Below are 26005 nucleotides of genomic sequence, written 5' to 3' on the forward strand. Positions count from 1 at the left end.
CGAGCGGCAGCACCGGGCTGGGCCACCTGGCCCCGTCAGCGGCCCCTAGCGGGCCGAGCCTGCACAGCCTTAGCTCAGCCAGTAAACCCCGCCCTCCCGCGGTTCTGTTACTAATTGCACGCGGGTCCTCGCTGCGAACGACAGAGCGGCTTATGTTTGGGTGCGGCTTATTTATGGACAAAAACCAAAATATTTGCCAACACCCAGAGATGCGGCTTATACTCAGTGCGGCTTGTATTCGTGAATTTACTGTAATCCAGACTGGATGGGGCCCTTAGCAGCCTCGTCTAGGAGCAGGTGTCCCTGCCCATGCTGGGGGATTGGAACTAGATGGCTTTAAGGCCCCTCCCAATCCAACCCAACCTATGCTTCTATGAAGAGAGATGTTTCAGGCTTTAACAGATGATGAAATGATGAACTACCGACTACTTTGTCTCAAACTGTTACCTCACTTTGACTTGCTCATGCTAAGGCCACTTCTTTCCCTAGGGTTTAAGGCTGCCCTACAGGTTTTGGGGTTCAAAGTTGATAGGTCTAATGCTATCATGTGCTTTTATTTCAGTTTACAGTTGGCATGAAACAATAGCTGTTAGACTGAAACTATTGAATTTATTTTGCATTCTGCAGTAAAACATGGGACTGTGTTCACAGGGACTTCATAGGTAATTTAAACCTCCAAACAATTGTTTGATATTATGCCCTTTTATGGTCTCCTTCACTGACTAAGCCCTTTATTTCCTGTAATTTAGGTAAACTCACTTTCACGGACAGATTTTTTAAGTTGTAAAGGGCTCCCATCAGAAGAGATAATGCTGAATAGCTGCTCTCCAGAAGATTTTCCTCATGTATAACTGCTAAATGATTACAGAGGATATAAGACTACAATCTAAAAATGGGTAGCATAAGCCTGAAACAAGTATTTTTATGGAACCGTGTTCTATAATAATATTCAAGCCACATTTCTCAAGTTTCTCCATTTCCTTTGCTTTTCTTTAAAGTCTGATATTTATTTCTCCTTGGAATGCAACAGCTTTGGAGGTCCTCTTTTAGATGTAATTCCAGCTGAGATTTGCCTAACAGAGTTAACACAGATGGGTAAATGCTGCAGACTGACAGCAAACAAGAAAAACCTATCATTTGTTTTGCTACAGATCAACACTGTGAGACAACTGGTGAAAAAGCACATACAACTACTGGTTTTTTGCAGAATAATCTAGTAATCTAGGCATATTTCTAGGAATACTTGTGCTTTACCTATGTTTGCATGTGAATAGTGACTTAAGAACAAATTTCAATTGTTTTAAGAATCAAAATCCCACCTTTCCAGCAAGTATTCTTGGTAATAAGGCTAAATACTGCAAACAAATCCTGAACCTTAACAGAGTATTTTGACCTCACTTCTATTTAGATAAAGCAAGACTGTTTTATACTGTAATTGGAACATTAAAACACCCAAACCAATAAAATTGTGTAATGCTCTGCTCTTAAGTTTTTTAAGCAGAGTAAAGGTGAAAACATGTTTTTAGTTTCTTGTTTGGGTTTCAGTTTAAAAGACCATACATATATCGCCATAATTCCCACTACCTGAGTTACTCCCGTTAACTAAGATTTTTTATACAATAATATTACTAAGGTAATGAAAACATACCTTTTCTTCATACTTCTACAACCAATGCTACACACATCTCTGTAGTGTGCCAGTCTCTGTATATCTCCTCTTGTGTCTCAGATTTCTTCTGTATTCTGATCTCTCTATTTCTTCTAGAAGTAATCTCCTAACGTGCAGAAGTGGAGCATAAAGAGCACTGGAGGGTCTAACCTCACATTAGCTGCTTTGCTTTATCAGAAGATAACCCAACACGAAGTGGTGTGTCCTAACCTCACAATGGACCATCTATTCCATCTTCTCCCATGGATTTCTTCTTTCATGCTTTCTAGTCTGTACTTTTAACTCTCAGGTAGGTTTGGAGGCTCATTCTGGAAACATTCATGTACTCTGTAAAAGCATCCCTTCACTTTAAGTTACACTGACACAATAAAAACTCGCAGAATCACATTTATTTTATCCCAGTCGTCCTTTCCTGTCCTTAGCTCATCTCCATGCCCAATATTCCAAAGATGAAGACTACTCAGAACATATCAAAACCCATTTTATTTCCCCAAGGCTCAAACACTTATCCAATCAATTCATGTTCTGATTGTAGTGTCTTCAAAAATTTACAACCTCTCCTTGACAAAATCAACATCTTAGCTGATTTTAGGTCTGAGCCTTTGATGAACTGCAATTGGATACAATTTCCCTGAAGCCCTGCAAACCCCTCTAATGTAAAGGTTTTTGATAGTGCTGTTCAGGTAGTTTTACCCTTATTTTGCAATGTGTCAGCTATGGTACTAGCTGAATAATCACATATCTACTTCAATAATAGATCGAAGTTGAAGAGATTAATAATTAGACATACTGCTAATTAATCTCAAATAGATACATTTACCATGTCTAGATAAAGATGCTTATGATATTAAATCACTAATTGAACTTGATAATATCTTAATTACTGTATTATTAACAGATTCTATTTGGTATTTAGATTTGATAATTGATAAATTCTATTTAACCATTAGTATTGTTTATGAGAGAATTTTTTTCCTGTCCAAGCTTTTTGCATGCACTTAGACACTCTTGTATGATGATTGATGTTTAACTTTTCCAACATTCTCAGATACTTGCCCTGCTGAGGTGCAGTCATGTTCCCCCTGATGCACCCCTCAGCTGTGACTCCTGACACTCTGACAGCTGAACTGCTCTGGAACAGCGTTCGAACACTGTGCACTCACGTGGTGACTGCAGGCATTCTGCTCTGGCCACTGCTTCAGCTTAATACCTGGCTCTAAGTAAAACCAAGCAGGGGTAAAATGTGCATCAGTATCTGTGCCACCTCCTGAACCATTTTAAAGTGGAAATCTTTAATCCTGAACACCTTTACTTTTAAAATGCAACCACTCTGTGTAACACGTCACAGTCCACAACAACTTAATTCCATGGGAACAAGGATAAACTTTGCCTCTCTGCCACGGGCAAAACACCTGCTCAAGTTACCCAGGTCAGGACACTGGGGCTGGCAGTTCACTCAGAACTTCCATCTTCTGCATTCTAGAAGAATTTTTTGTTTCTTGTTTTTGTTTCTTTTCTTGAGATAAGCTTTCCAGCAGCAAAATATAGACTGTGTCTTTTATTTTCATTTCTTTTTTAGTTGCAGTTCCAATTTCTATGAAAACTTAATAAAATTCAAGTCTGTAATTTCGTGGTACACTAACTGAATGTAGCAGCAAAAATACAAGAATGTTACAAAACCTGGTCACCAACTGGTTCACTTAAACCATTTTAGTTTGCTTTATTTCACTGAGGGTATGACATTAGTAAAAGAACTCGTGTTCTCAACTGTTTGAATACAATTCCCCTCCATTGCTTCTGAAGACCACCACTGGTTTATAGCCTGTATATTTATATTAAATTCATGTTGGTTTATGGAACAACTTGAGTTTTCAACCAGTAAGGTATAGAATAAACCATATTTGAGTAATTTCTCAATGATTTCGTAAATCTGTTAGACTGGGAATCATTGCAGAAAAAAAAAAAAGGTCAGATTTCAATATTCTGTGACTGTTTGTAACTCCTTTTAGATGCTGGGGACATCTCAAAATCATCTATATCAGTGCATAAACTCAAACTTGGCAGCATGCAGGGCTGGATACACTCTGTAATTCTTCGGATTTTATGTCCAAATGAAGTTCTTTCCAACATTCTCGAAAGGCATCAGTCAACATGGACAGCTGCCATCTAAAAGAAGAGTTGTTAGAGTGACGGAAAATCTAAATGTAGGGGGGAAACAATCCCTGAGTTGAGATGAAAGACAAAGGAATTGAGCAAACAGAAGCAGTAGAAGCCAGCATCCACTACTAGTTGAATTCCTGCTCTGCACCTGCAAATGCCAATGATGAGAGGCTGCCCAGGGCTGTTTTCTCTCACTTCCTCTGGAAGTCAAGCACTGTAAATAACAAATGCTTCCTCCTCCTTTGCTTAGTTTATATATCTGATGCCACATGCTATGGACTATCCCTTTGGTTAATTTGGGTCAGCTGTCCCAGCTGCACCCTGTCCCCGGACCCTGCCCGCCCCAGCCCCCTGACGGGGGAATGTTGGACAGACAGTGCTGATGCTGTGCCAACCCCGGTGTTACCAACACCTTTGTAAAGCACCAAAGCAAACCCGGGAGGGAAAAGGAGCTCCATGTCAGCCAGACCCAGTACAGGCACACAGTCGGACAATAAGCATTGACAGTGGCCTGGGAAAGAAACACGGGGCCCAGGAAGTGTTTGCTTAAAAGCCAATCTCAAAGGCAGCCTCAGAGAATGATTTTGTTGTGCAACGAGGCCGGCGCTGAATTTCTCAGAAAACGCCAGCGGTTAAAAGCAACCCTGTTACTCTCTCGTTACTGAAGCGCTTCCACAATGTGTTTTGATCTTGCCACCACAAACAGCGTTTATTCTCCCGCGCAGTTTCCTGATCGTCGCCAGTGGAGCCGCTCCGACGAACGCGCGAGAGAACACAGCCGCGGCGCCTTCAGGCACAGGAGGACGAGCCACTCCGGCCGCCACCTGCTCTCAGCTCGGCCCCCGCCCTCAGTCCGGCCCCGCCCTCAGTCCGGCCCCACCCTCAGCCCGGTCCGCCCTCAGCCCGGCCCCGCCCTCAGCCCGGCCCCGGCCCCGCCCCTCGCCCCTCCGACCCCCACTGCGCACGCGCCCCGCCCTAACGCCCCGAACGCTGCCCCGCGCCCCGGCCCGTGACGTCATGCCGCCACCTTCCGACGCGCTGCCCGGAAGCGTCCGCCCGGGCAGTAGAGGCGGTCGGAGAAAAGTTCCGGGCAGGTTAGGTTCCGGGGCTGCCCCGCTGAGGCGCGGCGCGGCCCGCGATGATCCCGGTGCCGGTGGTGGTGACCGTGCTGGGCGGCTGGTGCGCCGTGTACCTGGCGGACACGCTGCTCAAGGTGAGGGCCGAGAGCGCAGAGCCGGCCGAGCCGGGAGGAGGCAGCGGCAGCCCCGTTCCCCCGGCCCCGCCGGGAGCCGCGGGCGGCCCGGGGCCCCGCTGCCGTGCCCGAGCGGGCGGAGGGGCCGCGGCCTGGCCGGGCCCGCTGCGCTGCCCCGGGCCGTGAGGCGATGCCGCCCCAGCCCCGCCGGCCCCGGCCCCTGTTGTGCTTCCGCCCCGCCCGCGCTCCGAACGCCTCCCGCGAAAAGTTAGGGAAAACAGCTTTTAGTGTACTGCTTCAGCGGTCCCGAGGCATTTGAACGTGCCGTCCGGAGTTTATTATTATTATATTAACAAATCCTGAAAGACAGCCTTGTAAGTTTGCGGTGTAGATTATGCACCTTATAATGATGGATTTCCAAAAAAATGTTAAAAGTGATGCATATTTGTGTCTTTGGAATGGCGTTAGTTTTACTGGAAAAAATTAAGTGGAGACAGATCTTGATACAAATACTATTTTAAAGAAATAAACTTTGATCCTTTGAGAGTATTAGGAGACGCTTCCTTTTCCTCCTGATACATGGAAGAAGGTATAAAAAGAAAATACACCAAGACATGATTTATTATATGTGGGATGCATCTGTGCATTGTTCTGGTTTCATTAAGTGGTGTGGCGTTGTTTAGGTTTTTTTTTTTAAGATTCAGAGGTACGGTTTCTAAGACATGACCAAAATTGCAAGGAATGCATGCAAAGTAGGCTGTGTGCTGGTTAAATATGAGGGTAAATTAAATGAAAGGTTTGATCTGTAATTCTTAATTTTACAGTCCAGGAGCTGCATCTGTTTCTGCCAAGGCAGATAAGGCTCAGTGATACGAAAGTATAAAATGTGCATTTTGTCATTCTTGTAAAATATAGGAAGAAATACAAGAAAATTCAGGTGCTTAGAAAACTTGGAAAAGTGTCTCCCCCTGCAGCTAATTGGAGAGCAAATCTAGCTCCGTTAATGATGAAAGCTGATAATTACAAAGTATTAGTCTGTACATAATGACAAATACCTGAAGACTTCTCAAATTTTCTTGCAGTGAATCTGTGTTAAGTATTTGAAAAAAAACCCAACAGCATTGTTTTGAAACACATGAGAAGATTGGCCAGGTACCAGGAGAACGTGCTCTGACTGCAGTGAGACACCAGGAAGGTCAGCCAGGAGGCTGCTTCCCTTGGCAGCAGCTTTTTGTCTGGTGAAGACTTGGGCTGTGAGCTCAGGCGCCAGACCTCTTGTGCCATGATGTTGAGACCATTTACATCTCTGAGATTCTCAAGATCTCTTTCTGCATTAGACCATAAAATTATTCTTTTTTGTAAATAAGGAAAGCCACTGCATTTCTTCCAGCAGCAAGGGAGGGAAAAAACCCCTACACTGGGGCCTATTAAATGCCTGATTTATGTTCAAAAAGAATGGGGGGATGCCTAGAATTCTATAGCAAGCATGAGTTAAATTTTAATTCTGATCTTTTAGCTAGAAGTTGACTAAGGAATGGGTTATTAATTGTCAGGAATTATGTGGGAGCTGTTGAGTTTCAGTGAACTTGCTGGTAGATCTCATGTTGTACATCTCAGTCGTAGGTTTCACTGTGAGTACCACAGTTGAAATAGAATTTGGATTAAATAACCAGATTTGTATAATTGTGAAGCTCAGGTTGCTTGTTTTTCTGCTGGTACTGTAAATCTCCACCACAGTCACAACCCAAGGCTGCTAGCAACCACAGCAAAATTGTGCTGTTTAATTAATTGTATTATTTAAATCTCAAATCTCTTACAATGTAATTACACCAAGAGGTTGTACAGAGCATGAGTGAAAATTAATGTGGGAACACTTTTCCATGTGTGATCCTGTTGATAGTTTTGGTGAGGGAAGGATGTGTGGTGTAAGTTGCAGTTAATGTTTATTCTGTAAACCTGCTCAATGCACAGTGGTTTTTGCTCAATTGTTCCCTTACTGGTTTTATTCAGATTTTGAATATTTTGTTTTGGCAGTCTGACTCTTAGACTGCAGTATTGAAAGTATAACTGTGTGTAAATGTATTTTTGCCCAAATAAATCCACATATTATAATATTGCTAGAATTAAAAGATACGTTTATGTCGGGAAACTAGAGCTATGCCAAGTCAAGCTGGAATTTTGAATGTTAAGTCCCTGTTATTGCTCCTCATTGTACCACTGCCACCATTTTCATTGAAGCTTGGATTTTGTAAGAGGGAATCACTCAACCCCCTAAATTCCTTCTCCCAGCATCCTAACTCATTACATGTCATTGTGCCTGAAGGATCAGGGATGAGTGAAGGGGTAGGAGGTTGTCTCTCCTTGTGCTGTGAGAAATAAAGGATGCATTAGACACATTCAGTCGAGGTTGGCTCTCAGCTTTTAAAGTCAGGAAGCTGAAATGATTCAGAGCTCTTGAACAGATTTGGCCAGCAGAGAGGAATGTTAAGGACTCCTGCTTGGTGGCAGATACCTGTGGAGCACCTGGAGTATTTAGCAGATGTCCAGCATTTTAAAGGCTTGCATAAATAAGTAGGTACTGCTTTTATAGTAAAACTAATCTAACAAAGATCCCTTAGATCTCAGAGAAGCAGAGTCAAGGCCTGTGTGGAAGCAGCTTGAAATGAAGCACACCAGGGCATGAGGGTGTGTGTATCATGTGGTGATCCCACTGGGATCAGGATAGAAGGAGCAAAACTTTGCAAAGAACTTTTTAATATATTTTGCATAAGTTTGCAGTCATTTAGTGATCATGAATAACGTTTGCACAACTTGTGAGGAAAATACAAAATAAAAACTTTTTGGTACCTTCCTTTTCCACATTTGACAGCTGTATGGTCAGTGATTCCATATTTCTCATGGAAAACTTCACATTTATTTGTCTTGCTAGGACAGTGGGGCTATGATGTTGTTGAATGAATTTGAAGGGATGAATTTGTGGCATTTCTAAGGGAAAAAAGTAGGGTTTACACGTGATAAAAGGAACAAATTTTCATGTGTCAGGTCGATGTATCTGATTAACTTTATTGGAATAATGTATTAGGGTGGTTTTGAGGTTTTTTGGACTGCATTAATGAATAGGATGATTTTTTGTAATTCACAAAAGACAGTTTCTCATGTCAGAGGTACTTAATTATCTATGTATTTTTTTTTCTTAATTATCTGTAGATTATGTGAGGAGGTCTTTTTCTTTGTTTCCTTGGCTTATGTATCACTAATTGTGTACAAGTCTAATCATATTTGTGATCTGTTAAAATTAGCAAAACCTGTTATGACACTAAACTTAATGGTGCCATAGGAAGTGAGCAGTGTTGATGAGAATTCATTACAGTGAAAATTTCTGATGGTGCCCTCAGATGACAGAACAAAAATGTGGCTGAAATCAGTAAGGTGAAGAGGAAGGAAATTACACAGAAATATACAAGAAAAAAGGTTAAATGGTGTAATAGGTAATGCGTGGACAATGACTCAGGTAAATGGGTCTCATATCTGATGAAATTTGTTATTTGAAATAAACTTTTAGTGTTCAAGTTTTAATTCATATGACAAAATGAAAAAAGCTGTTAATACAATTGTGCGGTATGAGATCCTCAACCCCCACCGCTGTGGTGGAGGGCAGGAGGAGTGCAAGGAATTGGCAAGTTCTAAAAGACCACAGACAACAGCCAGAAACTTAGGGAGTTCCTTGGGGGGGAAGGGAGCCTGTTCACATTCTGGATGTCTTCAGTAGGTGCTGCTGCTTGTGAGGAAGCTTGGGAACAATGCTCCAGTTCAGACAGCTCCCAAGACTTGTCTGGGTTGTGTCAGAGACACTCCTGCCTTGGGAACTGCCCAATGTCAGAAGGCTCAAGGCTCATCTGTGCTTTTCCTGAGCTCTGAGTTCCTCTTTCACCTCCAAGGAAAGCATTCCTTACCTGGGTTTCTGACACAAGCTTCCATGAAGCAGGTGGCTAAAGCCTATTGAGAATGCAGGTGCCATAAAGTTAGCAATTGCAAAAACCATGTTATGGGTCTATAATTGAAGATAATGCTGCAGGTAAGTATTCGTAGGCCACTTTTATAGGTCACATTTCTTATCAAGAGAAAGCTTTGCAATTACTAGAAGTGTCTTGAAATGCTGGGAAGTTACCACAGTGAAACTGCTATTGCAGTACAGGTTGATAATTTTAAATTCCTTATGGTTTTTCATTAGTCTGATCAGATATTCCAGACCCTCTTTAGGCATGATATTTGTGTTTGAATAATAGACCTCATTTTCATCCTGACTAACAGATATCTGCAATACTGAGCCATATCTCATCTGTATTAGACATTTTTTTTCAGCTGGAGGCAAAAGAAGCATTTTTCATCATTGTAATTTAAAAAATGTTTATTGGAATGTAATTGCGTATTGAAAGAATAGCATCAACAGTCTGTAGTTTTCTAACCAGAAAGTAGAAATACTGAAAGTGATTTAACACCAGGGAAGATAGTGCAAGACCTTGTTTGTCAGATAATTGGATACCAAATTTCTCTCATAAACCTACAGTTGTTGAAAATGACATCAAAACAGTGGCATGACTTTTTGATATTACATGTCACACCTACCTATACGTCAAAATGTAAATTACATGTATGACATCTACTTGAAATTATACATCTGTTTTTATATCAAGAGATTACATTTATTGCTTGGTCACATTACAAAATCCTTGTTTTGGTCAAGCTGTTTTTCTGTTGTTTTGCAGTCCTCCAACTCTCTGAAGGCATCGTACGAGGACTGGCTGCTGACGTACGGCTTGAGCGTCTCTCCCTTCCACCTGCGGTGGCAAACAGCGCTCTTCAACCGCCAGTTCTACAGCTGGGGGAGATGGAAACCCAGATTTCTCTACTTGTGGTATAAATTCTGTGTCTTTTTTCTTCTGTCAAATACACAGTCAACAATTGAACACTGATGTTTTTCAGCATTAGAAGGGCAATGGGTAAACATGGTTATTTTAATAGGCTAATGATAAAACCAATTAGAGTGGTTGCTCTAATTGTACTGTGCCAGTATAAGTATTCATCCTGTGCTAGAAGTTACATAAATGCAATACAGGTTGCATATCAAGATTTTATAAAACTAAAAATTCTTCAACTATTTTTACCTGTGGTTTGAACTATGCGTACAGCTATTACATGCAACACAGAAGTAAGTCTGAAAGCCGCTGCTCGGATCCTAGATCTTTCCCAATGCTGTAGACTTAGCTCTCCCAATCACTACAGTTTACAAAGTATTCAGAGACAGCTGTACTGAATTGTTAATCCCTATAGATAATCCCTGTCCCTGTAGTTAATCATTGCCCAGACATTCAGCAACAATACCTGCTCAGAAGCACCTTGCTTACCTTCTGTCTTTTATCTGCCCACACCTTTCCATGCGAAGGTTGCACAGGGCTGGCAATGGGTAGATAAGTAGGGTGCTTTAGTACGTGTGCTCCTGGTCTGGTTTAGAAAACTATTGTTCAGTTGCCTTCCTAGCATATACTTTGTATCTGCTCTGAAAATAAAAAATGAGTAAGGTTTGAATTTCTTTTCATTTCCTGTATTGCTGCCCTCAGTGAGATAGTTATAAAAGAGAGATCTGCTTCATATTGGTTTCTCTAGTATGTAATGATTTTGTAATAATCAGTCTGAAATAGCTCTATATCAATTACAATTTTTAATGTGTATCATTTATTACAGTATAATGTTTCCACTAGTCTCTTTAATTAACATTACAAGTACATGTTGCTTAAAATAAATCTTCTAATTCCCAGTGAGCTCCATTAAGGCTGATAAGAGAGCAGTTGCGCTGTTGTAAGAGGAAGAAGGACTGGTATTGAAGTGTTTTAGTTAAAAAAAAAGTTATCACATCCTTCAGCTATAGCACAGTGTAAAATAAGAATAGTAATATTAATGCTGAATAAAAATTTCTCACTAGGTGGTGTAACATGAATTGAAATTGCTTTCAACATTGATTTTAATGAAAAATTGGTGAGAACAATGTAGTTTAAGAAATTGGTGTTAATGTGGTCTTGCAATTGTACTTTTTAGTTGTTCTTTAAAAAAGATTCAGTCTCATTTATTGTTCTTTAACCTGTTTTCTTGTTTGTGAGAAAGCTGCAAAATGTACTAAAGAAGCTTATATTTATAAGTCCATAAGCTGCCCCATCATTTGATCCAGGTCTCTAAATATGTGATGCTGTGGTGCAACATGGTCAATTATACATTGTTAGTTATGTTTCTGTATTCATATAAATTTGTGTATTCATAGCTGCAAGCAAGTTATACAAATTGGTAACTGAATAAAAGTATTTGAAAATCAATCAGGATATGGTTTGAATGTAAAATATTTATTAGACAAGAAGAATATATGTTATTGGTGTTATTATTGTATATTGCTGTTACTAGTTTCCTGGAGCATCTTTGTACTGGATTGTTGATGAATTGTGGTTTTGCCCTGTGTTTTATGTAATAACTTGTGCTGTAAGGCAGAGATTTACATAGCCAGAAATTATACCCTTTTTCTCTTGTGGCTGTGCATTGCTGAACTATTTGTTTCTCTGTGTAGGTTCAGCATGGGAATGGTGTTTGGAATAGTTGCCATGTTTGGCTCTGTGATTCTGCTTGGAAAGACCCTGCTGCAAACTCTGACCCAGATGCTCACCGAGGCTCCGAAAGCCCAGAATGATCGAATGCTGCAAGTTGTGGTGAGTATTCCCTCCTCAGGTCTTACAGATCTAAAGCAGCTTCTTAATGGGGTATGGGATGCTTAAATATTCCCATGCAAGAATAACCCAACTCCTGATGTTCATCTACATGAAAATGTGCTGGTTTTTTACCAGCCTTAAAAATGGGAGAGTGGGTATAGTAAAAGGGCAAATGAAGGCAAACATGTGGAAGAGTTTATATTAAAAGTCCTCAGGAGTGGGGATTGGATAGTCATTTTGAAAAGCCCTGAATTCTAGTACTAAGAATAAAATTACAGTTCTAAGAATATAAAACTGAGTTAAGTACTTGTTTCCTGTGAGCTGTGCGGTGTAGATGCTCTGGTGACCTTAAAGTTTGCAGAGCTCATACAAAATTTACAAGAAGAGGCAAGTTCTGTTTCTTTTATTACAATACAAAACAGCAGTGGAAAAGGAAAGAAGGGCAAAGAGCTTTGTGTGATGGCAAAAGCTAGGAGTCGTCAGTGAGGATGTATTTTTTGACATTTCAAGGACTTATGACTTAATTTACTCTGTGAAATTTCAAGGGCTGTTTTTGGCAGTATCTACTTAAAGTCCAATGATATATTTAATTGTTTAATGGATTTCTGGTGCTGGATAATATATTGTATGGTTTTAGGATGGAATGCATTTTACAGGATAGGAAAGATTGCAAATACTGTCTTTTTCATCTCCTTGCAAGGCAGTAATGGAAGAACTGACATTTCCTTGCAACAGTTTTAACCAGGAAGGGTTCCTAGTCACCTTTTTTATATCAGGAGTGCAATCTGGCCAAAATGTGTGCTCATTTTCCAGAAATTTAGAAAGTGTTACGGGATTTTTCTGCCTTCTGCTACATGGCTTAGAGCAGAGGTGCCCAGCCTTGTTACTCTGTTTAAGTACTCAGCTATTCAAGTGAACAGATGTTGAGAATTGTGTGTAGCACAATAGACCTTCCTGTAAGCACTAAACTGGCTGCATGCAGCTAGACTTACAAAATGGCATGAGGCAGGAAGCCTGATTTAGCATATGCCATAAACTCAGTGCCTTTGGATGGCTGGGTCTGTTTTCCCAGAATGAATATACAGAGTGCAGTGTGTGTTGGAAAAAGCAGGCAGTGTGATCTGAGGGAGAACTGCTGTCACTGCCACTGCTGTCCCCGGTCCAGAGCCTGCTCCTGAATTACCTCCAGGGCACACAGTAGTGGGAAGTCTGTGCATCCTGGAGGGCATGAGCTGAACATGTGACAGAAAATTTTGTCGATTACATTCTAACAAAATCTGTCCTAACCTCTCTGGAGTAAGGAAAGCCTCCTTTGCATCTTCTTTTTCTGAGGTCGTTGTATGGATCCATCTACTTCTGTGACACCAGAGTAAAGTGGTCATTGACAATATATTGCTCTTCAGAGAAAATAACACATACACAACCAAAGTAAAGATGAGCCTTTGGAATTAACCTCCTGTGAACGGGAACGATGAAAGTAGAAAAGTAGGATAATGTTCACAGTTTCAATGTGGACTTGTTTCCTCAGTGACTGCCTACTGGCAATAGCACTGCATTCAAACTAATGATTGACTGGCACTGAAAACAGTTTAATAGACGGGGATAAAGTCATGTCATGCGTGGGGATAAGGTTACTTCTCCTAAATTGAGTTGTGGTTCTCTTCCTTTCTTACCTCAGTCTTTCATTTCTACATAGTCACAGTTGTATAATTCTGGCTTTAGCAAGTTTCTGTATTCTTTTTAAGAGGAATGGGCTAGTGTAAATTGACACCAAAAAGAGACTTATGTGATTGCAAAGAGGTGAAGAATTATTTAGGAGGACCTTCTCTTTAAAATTATCTACTTGTATTTCACTACCTGGAAGAGAGTGAATTAGCCAGCAAAACCCTGCTTTTTCTTTGTAAACTTAATTTTAGCCTGTGGCATAAAGCTGTTCAGATTTAAGCCTCTGGGTGTGGAGGGAGGAGAAACAGTTCTGCTTAAATTTTCTTAAGATCTTTGTACACTTCCTCTTTTGTTCAGTGATGTACTTGATTTAAAACCCCTATCTATAGGTAACTGGGCTATTTTTCTTCAGCTACCCCCTCTTGTGTTGATTACCTACTGGCAAAAGTAGGAAAGAGGCAGATTAGTTGCAAGCAAAGGATCTTCTTTTACTAAAAGCACTTCCAGAAGGCCATAAAATACAAGACAGTGTGCTTTTTAACAAAATACTGCTATTGGTTTCAGAACGCTTCATAAGAGATAGCTTCTCTTTTAGGTGAATCTTAAAATAGCTTCTTTGACGTAGTTTGAAAGCATCTGTGTTCTAGCAGGCTGTAGTCATAGTGGAATTGAGATAGCAACTCTTGCTGTTGCCATCTGTCCTCCCACTGCAGAGGCAGCACCACTGAAGTGATGCATTAGTGCCACCAGCTGATGCTGTAATGCAAGCAGTGACGTTTAAGAAATGAAGCGTGGCTGTCTTTCATACTGTGAGATACCACAGCTGAGCCAGTTAAGGTAAATTCCTTGGTCACCATCACACTCTGGATAGAATTTTTGAGGTGATTAACATTAATGAATCCTTTTGAAGAATTTATTTTAGCTGGATTGTCTCAACAACCAGAGTTGCAGAGCTCTACTGCATGCGTAGGTAAATAAAAGTGAAGAATGTGCAGGACTGAGCCAAGGTAGAATCCAGCCTACCTAGTTGGATGTGCAGCCTTTTGTTTTCCACCATGCTGGTTTTTATAGAGCTCTGTAGATGGGCCAGGAGATTTTGCCCACAGCATCTCTTTTGTGAGGCTGGATTGCAATTCAGGTTGTGTTCACATGAGTTGTTAGTGAGCGTACTGGAGTGCAGCCTGCCTTGAGTAGAAAAAGCTGTAGATGTGACAGGAGAAATGTCCAAAACAAGCAGCAGGAGTGGCCTTATCATCCCACTGCAGCTCAGCAGCTGAGGGGAATGGAACCAAGCAGGATGAAGGTCCATCAGGAGGAAGGAGGGGATGGTTCCTCTTGCCTTGACTAGTGACCATTTTGAAGCAGTTGGTGTCCCATGACAAGTGCAGTGAAGGACCTGGGCGTCGTGGGAATCCACAGCAGCAGGAAGAAAATGAGGGGCCTGTATAATTTGTCTTAGGTAAATTAAAATAGTATACTGATTTCAAGGTGGAGTTTTTTTAAGGTTAAATTGCCATGTGTAGACTGCCAAAACCTGAAGAATAGATGAAAATTACCTTTTTTTTTTGACCCTGTAAACTGGGATAATTGGGATTTGTATGGGAAGAGAAAAGGGAGAGACTGACTGTTCAGCTGTCAACTCATTTTTTAACTTTTCATGTTCATACTCTTTAAAGTGCCATAGAGTTTTAATTATTTTCTTTCGAAAAGTGGATCTTTTCTATAGCTACATGGCTGGCTGCAGGAAATTGTAAACTAATGCTCACAGAGCCAAGCCCATTTCATTTGAATGGAAATCTGTGTACATTTTTATAAACTTCTCAAACTTTATATAGAGTAGGACGCATTGGTCAGAGCTGTGGGAAATATATAGGGCAGGGAGAGGGCTTTTGTGCCTGGAGAACATTCAACAAAATGATGTATTTTTAATTTTTATTAAAATACACTGAATAAGTTGGTAAAAGAGATGCAAACTGATCGTGCTGCATGAGAACAGCCCCTGTTCTGTTGTGGGTCTGAAGAAGTGAGTGAGAACAGCAAATCTAGGGGCAGAATGATCTGTCTCTGTATCTCTTGTTTTCCTCCTGTGTTTTGTTCTGTTGTCATGCCCACATCAACAGGTGCCTGGTGTCAATTTGCCCGTCAGCCAGCTGACCTATTTCTTCTCTGCAATCCTCATCAGTGGTGTGATACATGAAGTCGGCCATGGGGTGGCAGCTATTCGGTAATTTCTTTTTTATTTTCTCCTACTCTTGACAACGAAGCCAAATATTCCAGCGCAGTTACTTACCCAAGAATGTTGCTAGCACTGCTTTGTTTTATCTAGAGAGTCAGTTTAGCCTATAATTTTTAGCTTCCTTAGATTTGAAGTTTGGAAGAGTGTACAAATTAAGGATAGAGTTTTAATACGGTGTCTATTATACAGATCATGAGAAAGGACTTCTGCTTTGCAAATATAGCATCAGGTTTAAAACAATTTTTAAGTGGCTCTGTTTGTTACACAGGAATTGCGTTTCTGCACCTGTAGCTCTTGACAAGAACTCATGTGCTGTGGGACAGTCATACTTTAAAATAGATTTTTAATTGACTTGTTTAATCATAGCTTGTGAAATACGATACGAAAAGGTTGAAGCAATAACTCATCAAGTGTGATTTGCCCCTGTTAACCTTACTGATGTATTAGTTTTGATCAAAGATTATATTTTTAATGTCTTTAACTATGTTGCTTACTTCACAAAAATTATTTGATAGGTTAGTAATTTCTGTTAAATGCCACTTAAGTATAAAAAGGTTAAGCAGTGATTACTGGGACTGATGTTCAGGTGTCCTCCACATTTCTCCTGGACAGCATCATTATCTCTTCTTTGAGCATAAACCCCTAAGTTGTTTCTCTGATTTTCCTGAGTGTGGGGATTCATGACTGCATTTTTACCCATATACTACCTTTTTTGTAACCCCAGAGTTGTCAGTCAGAGGAGTGGTTTGAGACCCTCATGCTCTGCTTGTCTTTCAGCTTTCTTCCCTCAAATATTCACAGGGAATTTTCTATGGAGGATGAACCTTTTGCTTATCCCATGACAGGAAGAAGCAACAAAATTTTCTTTGTACTACATGTTGCTAGCAGACTGCAGAGAAGCTAGGAGTTACTACAGAGCTCTTTTTAAGCAGAAAGGAAGAACAATTCTTGTATCTCAATGGTGTGATATCTTTATTCAAGGTCTAGAGCAAGGGCTTTGAATATTCAAGTTTGGGTTATATTTTCGTCAAAAAATTGGTTTTCCAGCTATTTCCAGAGGAGAAATTAATTGGCCCAATGTACATTGGCAGCCAGTATTGCTCCTCCTGTTTTCTGCTTGACTTTTATTTTCCTTCTAGCATGGGTTGGGTCTGTAGTGCTGTTACTGTAAATCCTCAGGGTTTCAGCTTCACTAAAAAGCTGTGCTGCGGGCAAATTTTATCATTCTGACAAGCCACTTAGCCTTCCTGAAATCTAATACACTTTTGCCAACTTCAGTTCTAGAAAGCATTAACTGTGAACTATAAGAACTTAAATATTTTGAGCTTTAGCTTAGTAAAGGCTTGTACCAAACAAGTCTTTTTCTTCCTCCCTGTGTATCTTCTACCCAAGTCATGAAATCCTGAATAGGCATTGAACTGCCTGCTATTATTAATTGGTAACATGGGATGAGATAACTCCACAGCGTTAGTATACGACCTAGTTCTGAATAACTTTGTATAATTCTTTGTCTTTTGGTGGATATGCACATTAGATAAATGTAAATAAGTAAAATGTTGCACTCAGTAAAGGCATGGGATTAGCAGCTCTGTGCCTGGTTTGTCTTGGAACATGATTTTGTCACTCTTAAGTCATTTATGCAATTTCTAGCTTCAAAAAACTTTATTGTATTTGTTAAAAAAATTCTATTTAAAAGTAATTTGCAAAACCCTTGGGAAACATATTATCTGTATAATAGTGTCAGCTGCTAATATATTTAAATAGAATCATAGTGTTTTAAGGTTTGGAAGGGCATTAGCATTTGTCCTTTTAACCTCTTGACTTTGTTTTCATTTTTTCAGATGACATTTTCCTCATTTTTGTTAGTTTACAACGTACTCTAAGTTCCATTTAGGAGAAACAGAGGAATTAAAAATTCCAGAACTGTGGAAATGTTTCTTTAAAAGGAAAGTGATTGCTTCTAGCAAATATTTTTACATAGATGAGTTTGAAACTGCTTCCTATGGACTGCCATTTTTTTACTTAAAAGAAAAATTACCCAAAATGTTGAAATATATCTTAAGATGAAAGTTAGGTAGGTTTTTAAAAAGTATTTTATGTGTTACTCTTACCAGGAGACAGAAAATAAGTTTAACTTAACTTTTATGTTTTTATCAAACTTAAAAATGTATACTGCTTAGAAGTGACAACTACTGCAGAAAACATCCTTTAGTTTAATTATCTTTCAATTATTAATAGTATAAAAAATAAATTAGTTTTATAATTAAATTTTTAGTAATTCTTGTTGTCAAAAAATGTGTGCTATGTAGAATCTATGTTTTTTCTCTTGTTTGTTTGCAGTCACACCGCTTCACTTCTCTTTTCTTCTTTTTAAGAGAACAAGTACGATTTAATGGATTTGGGATTTTTATCTTCATTGTCTATCCTGGAGCATTTGTTGACCTCTTCACGACTCATTTGCAACTGATATCTCCTGTCCAGCAGTTAAGAATATTTTGTGCAGGTAATAGTTTGTGGTTTTTAATTAAATCTTTGCTTAGTGCCATTACTTATTCTAAGGCATCATTTGTGAATCTTTGATTGAGTATTTAAGGTTTAGAATGAATAAATACCAAAACTTCTCTTTTCCTAACGGTGATCCTTCTGTTCTGAACCTGTGTTGGCATCTCAGAAAATCATTTGATCATTACTGTCCTTATTGAGCTGCTTTCTGGACTAGAGATGTCAGTTTCTAGCATCTTAAACGAGTGCCAATTTCCTGTAATAAAAAACGTTATTATATTCTAGATCAAATTAAGAATAGTTGTGCAGAAGAAATTCCAGTTGTGTGGTTGGAGGAAAAGCTGTGGTTTCTGTTCTTCCTCTCATTAGAAAGAGTTCTTGCACCAGGTGCAGGAGTTCCTTTGTCATTTTTGTTTGCTGTTTGGGATGTTTCTGCACATTGTATGCCTATGTAATAAAACCTTGGAGCACACAAGCTGGGAAATACTCAACCAGAATGGTGCTATGAGAGCAGGACTTCCTGTCACAGATCAACGTCCTTGAACAATTCACTGCCATTTTCTGCAATAGGAACAGTCTATTCTTCAGTAGTATTGTGAGTGATTTTCACTGACCTGTGAGTTGTGTTATTATACAGGTTGCTGTGTTTTGATGTTGCCATCAGGAGGAAATAAAGGTTAAAACACAAACATCCAAAGAGAATCATAGCTTATGGCTCCAGATAACCTCCAGATGTTTTTGATGTTTTCTGAAGTCTCTGGCTACTGGAAGTATAGCCTGGTTTGCTGTGAAAAGTCAAACTGAGACTGTGTCGTTCAGCTTGAACCACTTGTGTGATTATTTGTAGAGACAAAGGTGGCTCCCAAAGAACTGAAATAGAGATAGAAAAGTTATCATCTTGGTTCAGTTCTTGATACTGGTGTTTCTCTGTTGCAGGCTAGCAACCATCCTGTTGTAATGTTTAGTTATTAAGTTGTTTCTTGAATAATGTGTCTAAAACATCAAATAGAGGATGGGCATACAGAAGCCTTTAGCAAGCATGTTTTCAAGCTTTCATAAATCAAGTAAATAATTATAAATGTTAGGTAAATAAATATATCTGTATTCCAAATACCTGAATCACCAAAATCATTCACTACAATAGGCTAACATTTATGAAGCCCTGTTTGTCAAATTAATCTGTTTCCTTTCCATCTACTGAGGACAGAACTGAAAGAAAGGACATACTGAATTTCAAAATGGTTTGCTTACACAGATTCCTGAGACATTATCTAGAGAAAAATAATTCTGAACTGTAATAGAAAATAATTGCTTGCATGTTTTGATGACAAGCAAACACCTGCAATAATTTATGTTTCTCAGGAAACCTGAAGTGGGGGAATACAAGGCAGGAAGCAAATGTTGCGAGATTGGTCAGCATGAATGACTTGCTTTCAGTTAGGTATAACAAATAAATGCATTTTTTTACAGTTTATGGTAGATATGTTTCAGAATTATGATGTTTGATAATGATCAAATGCAATGTTGACATGCTCTCAGATTATTATATGGCAGCTAAGTAACAGACATAGACTAGAGGCCAATACCAAATAGTCTTTTTGTAATCCAGCTATAGTCTGGAGATCAAAAAATATATTTTTTGTACAGCAGATGGCATCATATGTTCAAGAATAGGAAATGAGTGTTCTTGTAAGACTGGTATTTATAGTGTAATTCCATGCCTACTAGATAAATGAAAAGTAATTCTGTGCTGCACATTCTTATAATAAGTTCAAATATTTTTACTACTTTCTGAGATAATTTTTAATACATTTTATCTTGTTTTTAAAGGAGTTAATTTATTTTTTCTTTTTTTAATAATTAATAGTTAATAAATTATTTTAAGGTTTTTTAGGGTTGTGTGAAATGTCCCTTTTTAAATGTAAGGAATTAGGTGTCCAAGGATGAGGCAGTTTTAACAAGATGAAGTTGAATGTAGATTGAGCAGTGTGCCTCTGCAGGTATCCTCATTTGGAGCAAGCTTATTTTTCTGTGGATCACCTGGGATGAGTTTGAAACCTTTCTATTTCAGACTTTTTACTGTATTCCACACAGCAGATGGTGTCAATTTTGGTAGCAAGGCCCCTATTTCCTATCTGCTTGAAAGTATTCCTTGTCACTCTCTAGCAGTTCTATCAACTCTTTTTTATTATTATTACTTTAAGGGTTGGGATTTTTTCAGTTTGCTCTGTGTAGCAGCTGCAAAAGAATTTTGTTTCCATTTTACATTTTTGTCTTTTGTTTAAGCTGTTAAGCTGAAAAAATATTTCTAAGATAAAAAGGTTAAAACAATAAAGTTAAAATATTTGCTCACTGCTTCTGGATTTGTTGCAAATAAATGTGTGTACATGAGATAAGGAGAACTGATTATAAGACATTTCCTCTATCTGAGTGCCTTCCCATGAGATACAATTAAAACTATAGAAAGAAATTACTTTAAGAAGCACTTACAAATGGAAATGGCAACAAACCCTTACTTCAAGAACTTCAAAAATCTCTCATTTTTGTAACATTAGAAGTGTAAAAGAAGGTGAGGTGAGATGTGAGAGGTGAGGTGAGAAGACAGACAGGGGAAATAAGGCTGCCATATGCTATGATTTCTGTGTTATATACACTACAAGAAAGATAGGATTAATATATTTTTAAATATATTTAATTGAATTTGTGCTGTAATTGCACTGTAAGTATAGAGTTGAATCAAACTCCTCATAACAAGATGAAGAAGCAAATAAAGACTCTTCAACACTGGAAAGTTTTCCTGCATTGTTTGTACAAAACTGTTTGTCTGAGAACACAAACTAAATGAGCAAATTTGTGCAGTGCTGAACATGGACATCATAGAGCTTTGATGATGAACACTAGCTGTGTCTTATGATAATGGCTCATTGCTTCTTATGGAGAACTACATACTATAAAGACGGCAATTGCAAATATGTTCCCCAAAAAAACATGTCAGGAAATGCTGATTGTACAATTTAGTTTCTTGATGGGGTTTTAGGTTCATATTTTCTTGTAGAATAAACCTTTTTTTCAAATAATTTTCTAAATTTGTTTGGCACATACACGTGTACCAAATAATTTTAATTGAAATAATGTAGGTTACCATCACAAATACTGAATTGCAAGTAAATTTCAAACATCTTGCTCTCTAGGACAAACAGTATTTATTCAAAAATAGACCCATTTATTGAGATTGTTAAATTCAGTAGTTTATTGTGGTAAAAGGTAACATGTAATACATTTCATTCCACTATTTTTTAATATTTATGATTGAAGATAATTCTGTAGATAGAAGCTGTATTTTAATAATTGATTTAGTAGCCCAGTTTTTCTTCTGGATACACTGCCCTCTCATACTTAGAAAATACTTAGTGGTACATGAAGTCTTAATCTGTTAGAATGGCACCTTAGAAATGGACTTGGTGCTGTCCTGTCTTTTTTGATAGTATGATTCTCAGGGGCTTAGAGATTTGTCTAAAACTCCCTTACAAAGTGGCATTATAGAAGCTAAAGTTTGTAATCTATGTGCTCTTCTTTTATGCCTATGTTCACAAATCAACTTTCCATTTATTCTTACAGTAATAATTTTGGGAAAGTTAATTAGAAGGCATCTGTAGGATAATTTAAAAAGCAGCTTTTTATTAGTGTTTATTTAGAAACTTTTTTTGGCTTGTTTTTAGGGGTGTGGCATAATTTTGTTCTTGGTGTTGCCAGTTTCATGGTGCTGTTTCTGCTGCCAGCCATTCTTTTCCCTTTCTATTACACGGGTGTTGGGGCGCTTGTCACTGAGGTTGCAGAGGTAAGAAGGATATTTGTTGTTTCAATATTATATGGTTTGTGATCTGAAATGTATCTATATCTCTTATTGTCACCATGAGATTTGGTCAGTGCAGCTCTTTGCAGAATCTAATATACTAAGCTTCTTGGTTAAAGTTTTCCTTTCAGTCTCACATATCTTAGTATTAGTAAGTAAGGGAACATGGTGTGAATAATGGATAGACTAATTAGCATACTATTAAACTGTTGAGACTTTTGAGATCAGTTTGCAGGTTCATTTTTGGGAGTTTTAAACTGTTTTTCAGTATTGGCACAAAGCAAATCTACTGGAAACTGCATTATCACTCCAGTTACTGCTATCTGTTTTTAATGTTAAAGATTATTTTGAGCTGATTTCCTTGTTTGGTCAGCTGGAAGCAGAGAAGAGATAGGCTACTGGGATTTTGGAAAAGAATGATTTTTTTCCTGACTTAATCAAAAACAGCACAGTTGAACAGCAGAGCTGAAAGGATCAAATCTTTCCTGGATCCAAAAGTCAGTTGAAAAAAACTCAGGAAAGAGTGACACTTACAATGCTTTATTACCTTTTAAAGTGTAGGTACACCTACTTTCTTGAAAAGTTCAGGGTATTAAAATAAGTTTCTTGAACTTATTAATGTGTGGTGGGTTTTCTTATTATTTTGACCTATATAAAAATAATTGCTCAAATTTGAAGATGTCTCCAGGACATTTGGAGATTTCCCTTTCCCTCCCCCTTCCCCCCTGTTTTTTAGTGTCTTAACCTAAATATTTCAAAGTATTCAGTAGAACTGTGAACTAATCCTTGTGGTTTTCAGTATAGTAATGTGACTGACTTCACTGTTCTCAGGATTCTCCTGCCAATGGACCAAGAGGTCTTTTTGTGGGAGACCTTGTCACTAACCTACAGGACTGCCCAGTTTATAACGTGGAAGACTGGAATTCATGTCTGGGAGACATTTCAGAGAAGTCACAGGTCGGCTACTGTGTAAGTGCAGCCACCCTACAGCAGTTAAGCTTTCCAGCTAGAGGTATGACTTAAGGTGCTCTCCTCATTATTTTGTATGTTAATTCATTTATATTTTAATTTTATTGTGTCGTAAAGACTATTTTGGATTTTGGGGTCAGATTTCTTGTAAGTCAAATCTGCTCTCTTGTCTTAAGCAATTACCAATGTGCTGTGCTGTTTTGTGAAATCTGAAAGTGAGGGAGGGCTAGAAATAGGAATTTCTGTTGTCTTGCAGTCATCCTGTAGAAATGCCCTGTATGAGCTGAATGATAAAATTTGCTTCTTCTATTGCAGAACTTGGTTCTTAGCAGTAGTACAGTTATCTCCTCTATTTTAAGTTCTGTAAAATGGATCAACTCAGTGATCTTTTGCAGATGTAAATTCCACGTTACTTCACAGCTTTATCAGCATGACATTGCAATTTGTATGATTTAACCCAATGATGTGCTTTATTATGGATATATCCATAATTTTCTTTGGATATGTCTCCCTATAGGGTTTTATGTCGTTGCCCATAAACTCAGTTTTGTCTGGATTGCACATACTGCTTCTGGAAGTTAGTGTACTTCCTTCTGTTTCCTTTTATACATTAGAGTGCCTGTGACTGTAAGGGCTTACCCCCAAGAAACCAAAAAAACCCAAAAAAAGCCAACCAAACTGCATTAAACTAGAACAATAAACAAAAATTTTGTAGAACAAAAAAGAACAGTCAAGTTAAATTGACTGAGCGTCTTGTGACATGCCCTGAAGCTCTCTAAAGTTTCTTTCATGCAAGAATTTATGGAAACTGAATTCCAGAGGTAAGAGGCTGCTTCTGAGCAAAGCCTATAGGATGCTATTCAGACCTTTAAAATTGTCACTGCATTTTTCCATCATCCTGGAAATAAACAGGAGGTCAGGCAACTTGACTGTCGATGGTTTTGATGCACTACACTGCTTCTGTGAGGTTGAGAAAGTTTTGGGGTTTTTTTAGTACGTAAAGAAAGTGATCTTATAACTGGTATTGGGATAAATATTTAAACTGGAAACTAGTGAAGTATGGGTAAGAACCTGCTTTTAGAGGTCTTACAATTTGGATTATGCCTCTGAAGAGGAGTGCAACTTTGGCCCATGCTTTCAGCTGGGCAGGGACGGCAAGAACCAATTCTCAGATGTTGTAGATATATATATCCTCAGATTCTGCTGTTGTCTGAAGTGAATTTTGGAGTCATGGATAATAAAACTGCATATTCTGTGGATGAACCAGTCATATTTAGATTGAAATACTAGAGGCTTAATGCTGGAGACTCAATATTGCTTCCAGTCCTGGTTGCTGTATTGTGTTAGCAGCCCATTGTCCCCACTGCTGCCTTCTAATCAGACCAGTCTGTCTGCATTTTTGGAGTCATAAACCTCCAGCAGTGAGAAATATTCCTCTGAAATTAAATGAATTCTGTTTGGTCTCCAGCAGCTGTCATTTGTCAAAATCTTGACAGTTCACAACTTGACATAAATACAGAGTATTGATAAAAATGTATATTGCAAACGGACTCCATCTAGTTGAACATAAAACAAATGGAGAGTGAACTGAGTATTGGAGCTAGAGAAAAAACAATACCCTAAGGATCTTCTTGAAATTAAAAAAAAAAGGTGTTTTCAATGTAGTTTATAAGGAAACTAATTTCATGGTCATTTGCTATTCAAAAATATATGTGGTTTCTTAGCCTCAGGGTACTTGAAAAGAGGTTTGTACGCTACAATGCTTGCACCTGTAAGCCCCAGGCACAAAGCTCCATGTCAGTGGATTGCAGGTTATGCAGTGATAAATCAGCAACCAGCTTCACAGGCTTGATCTGCCTGAGGAAGGGACTGCAGTTGCTGTGATACAGATCCTTACCATGGCCGTTCTTCTGCCTCTGTGTGTGTTTAAGCTGTTGTTGGACAAGAAGTTAGGCTTAATTAATTTGAAGACCATATGTACAAAGGTTCTTTACCAGACTAGTTAAATCATGGTTTAGAATATAATTTATTCACTGCTGCAGCCTTCAAGGCTTGGAAGGCTTTCATGATTTAAAAAGTATGTTTTAGGTCTTGGCCGTTTCCATAGCCAGCCAGTGAAATCAGTACAGTAGTAGCTAAAAATTTATATGCCAATCATTGATGCAAGTTAGGGACAATAGATATAAAAGTGTTTTGCAGCTTTAATGCTCAAAACCTTGCAGTGGTAGATCCCCAGCATCTCAAGGAGATTTATTAAGGTGAAGAAATCAGTGTGTGACGTGACTGAAATAATGTGACATTCACATGTATTGGTGGTGAAGCTTTTATCTTAGGTGAGCCTCAGCTAGGCTGTGTGGATTACTGTAATTCTGGAAGGTTGCAGGATGATTGATTTACTTCATTCAGAGACTAATTTTTTTTCAGCAAATAATATTATTTACTCTATGCCTATGTTCTTTAGTCTACAGAAGACTTGATGGCACAGTTGAATGTTGTAGTAACAACAGCCTCACAGACATTTGCTTTTCATACAGCAATAAGTTGGACAACCATCTGGTAAGTTACTTGAATTGCTAATTCTCTTTGGTAAATCTAAAATTTTTTATATTAAATTAGTAATATTTACTGACAGCTGTGCAGCATACTCAAGTGTTTAAGAATATACTTTGTAATAAAGGTGTGCATATACAATATTCTCCCCATTACAGCTTAAAAAGCCACAAAATATTATGATTTTTCAGTTATGATTTTTTCCCATAATCAAACAGGGGTTCTCTGGAAGAATCATAAAAAATTGTAGACACCTCATTCCTTTAGGCAGAAAGACACCTCAGTCATTTTCAGTATTCTGGATACACAATACTGGTGAGAACAAACAACTTTTGAGAAGAAGTCAAAATTGCTTATTTTGGTGTTTCAGTCTTTAAAGATAGTGAGCACTACAGGGAAAGCAAAGCCCTGGGCTGTTTGTCCAGTTATTTTGTCTGAAGCTGGGAGTGCTGCTCCCTAA

General features: G+C 38.6%; 1 protein-coding gene across 3 annotated transcripts in view; it reads left to right on the top strand.

The window, feature by feature from the left end:
• The first annotated feature begins 4883 nt into the window (after positions 1 to 4883).
• Positions 4884 to 26005, top strand: part of MBTPS2 (membrane bound transcription factor peptidase, site 2) — a 39446-nt gene continuing 18324 nt past the window's right edge. Inside the window, exons 1-8 of one of the 3 annotated variants that reach the window (XM_033051918.2) lie at positions 4884 to 5042; positions 9788 to 9936; positions 11632 to 11770; positions 15556 to 15659; positions 18047 to 18174; positions 21893 to 22011; positions 22858 to 22995; positions 25457 to 25551. In XM_033051918.2, coding sequence (XP_032907809.1) covers positions 4968 to 5042; positions 9788 to 9936; positions 11632 to 11770; positions 15556 to 15659; positions 18047 to 18174; positions 21893 to 22011; positions 22858 to 22995; positions 25457 to 25551 — 947 coding nt within the window. In that variant the 5' untranslated portion in view covers positions 4884 to 4967. Of the gene's footprint in view, positions 5043 to 5261; positions 5396 to 9787; positions 9937 to 11631; positions 11771 to 15555; positions 15660 to 18046; positions 18175 to 21892; positions 22012 to 22857; positions 23039 to 25456; positions 25552 to 26005 lie in introns of those variants that run through there. The other 2 variants (XM_033051914.1, XM_033051915.1) reach the window with 2 other exon arrangements.

Source organism: Catharus ustulatus, chromosome 2 (assembly GCF_009819885.2).
Source record: "Catharus ustulatus isolate bCatUst1 chromosome 2, bCatUst1.pri.v2, whole genome shotgun sequence".
NCBI classification, from domain to species: Eukaryota; Metazoa; Chordata; class Aves; order Passeriformes; family Turdidae; genus Catharus; species Catharus ustulatus.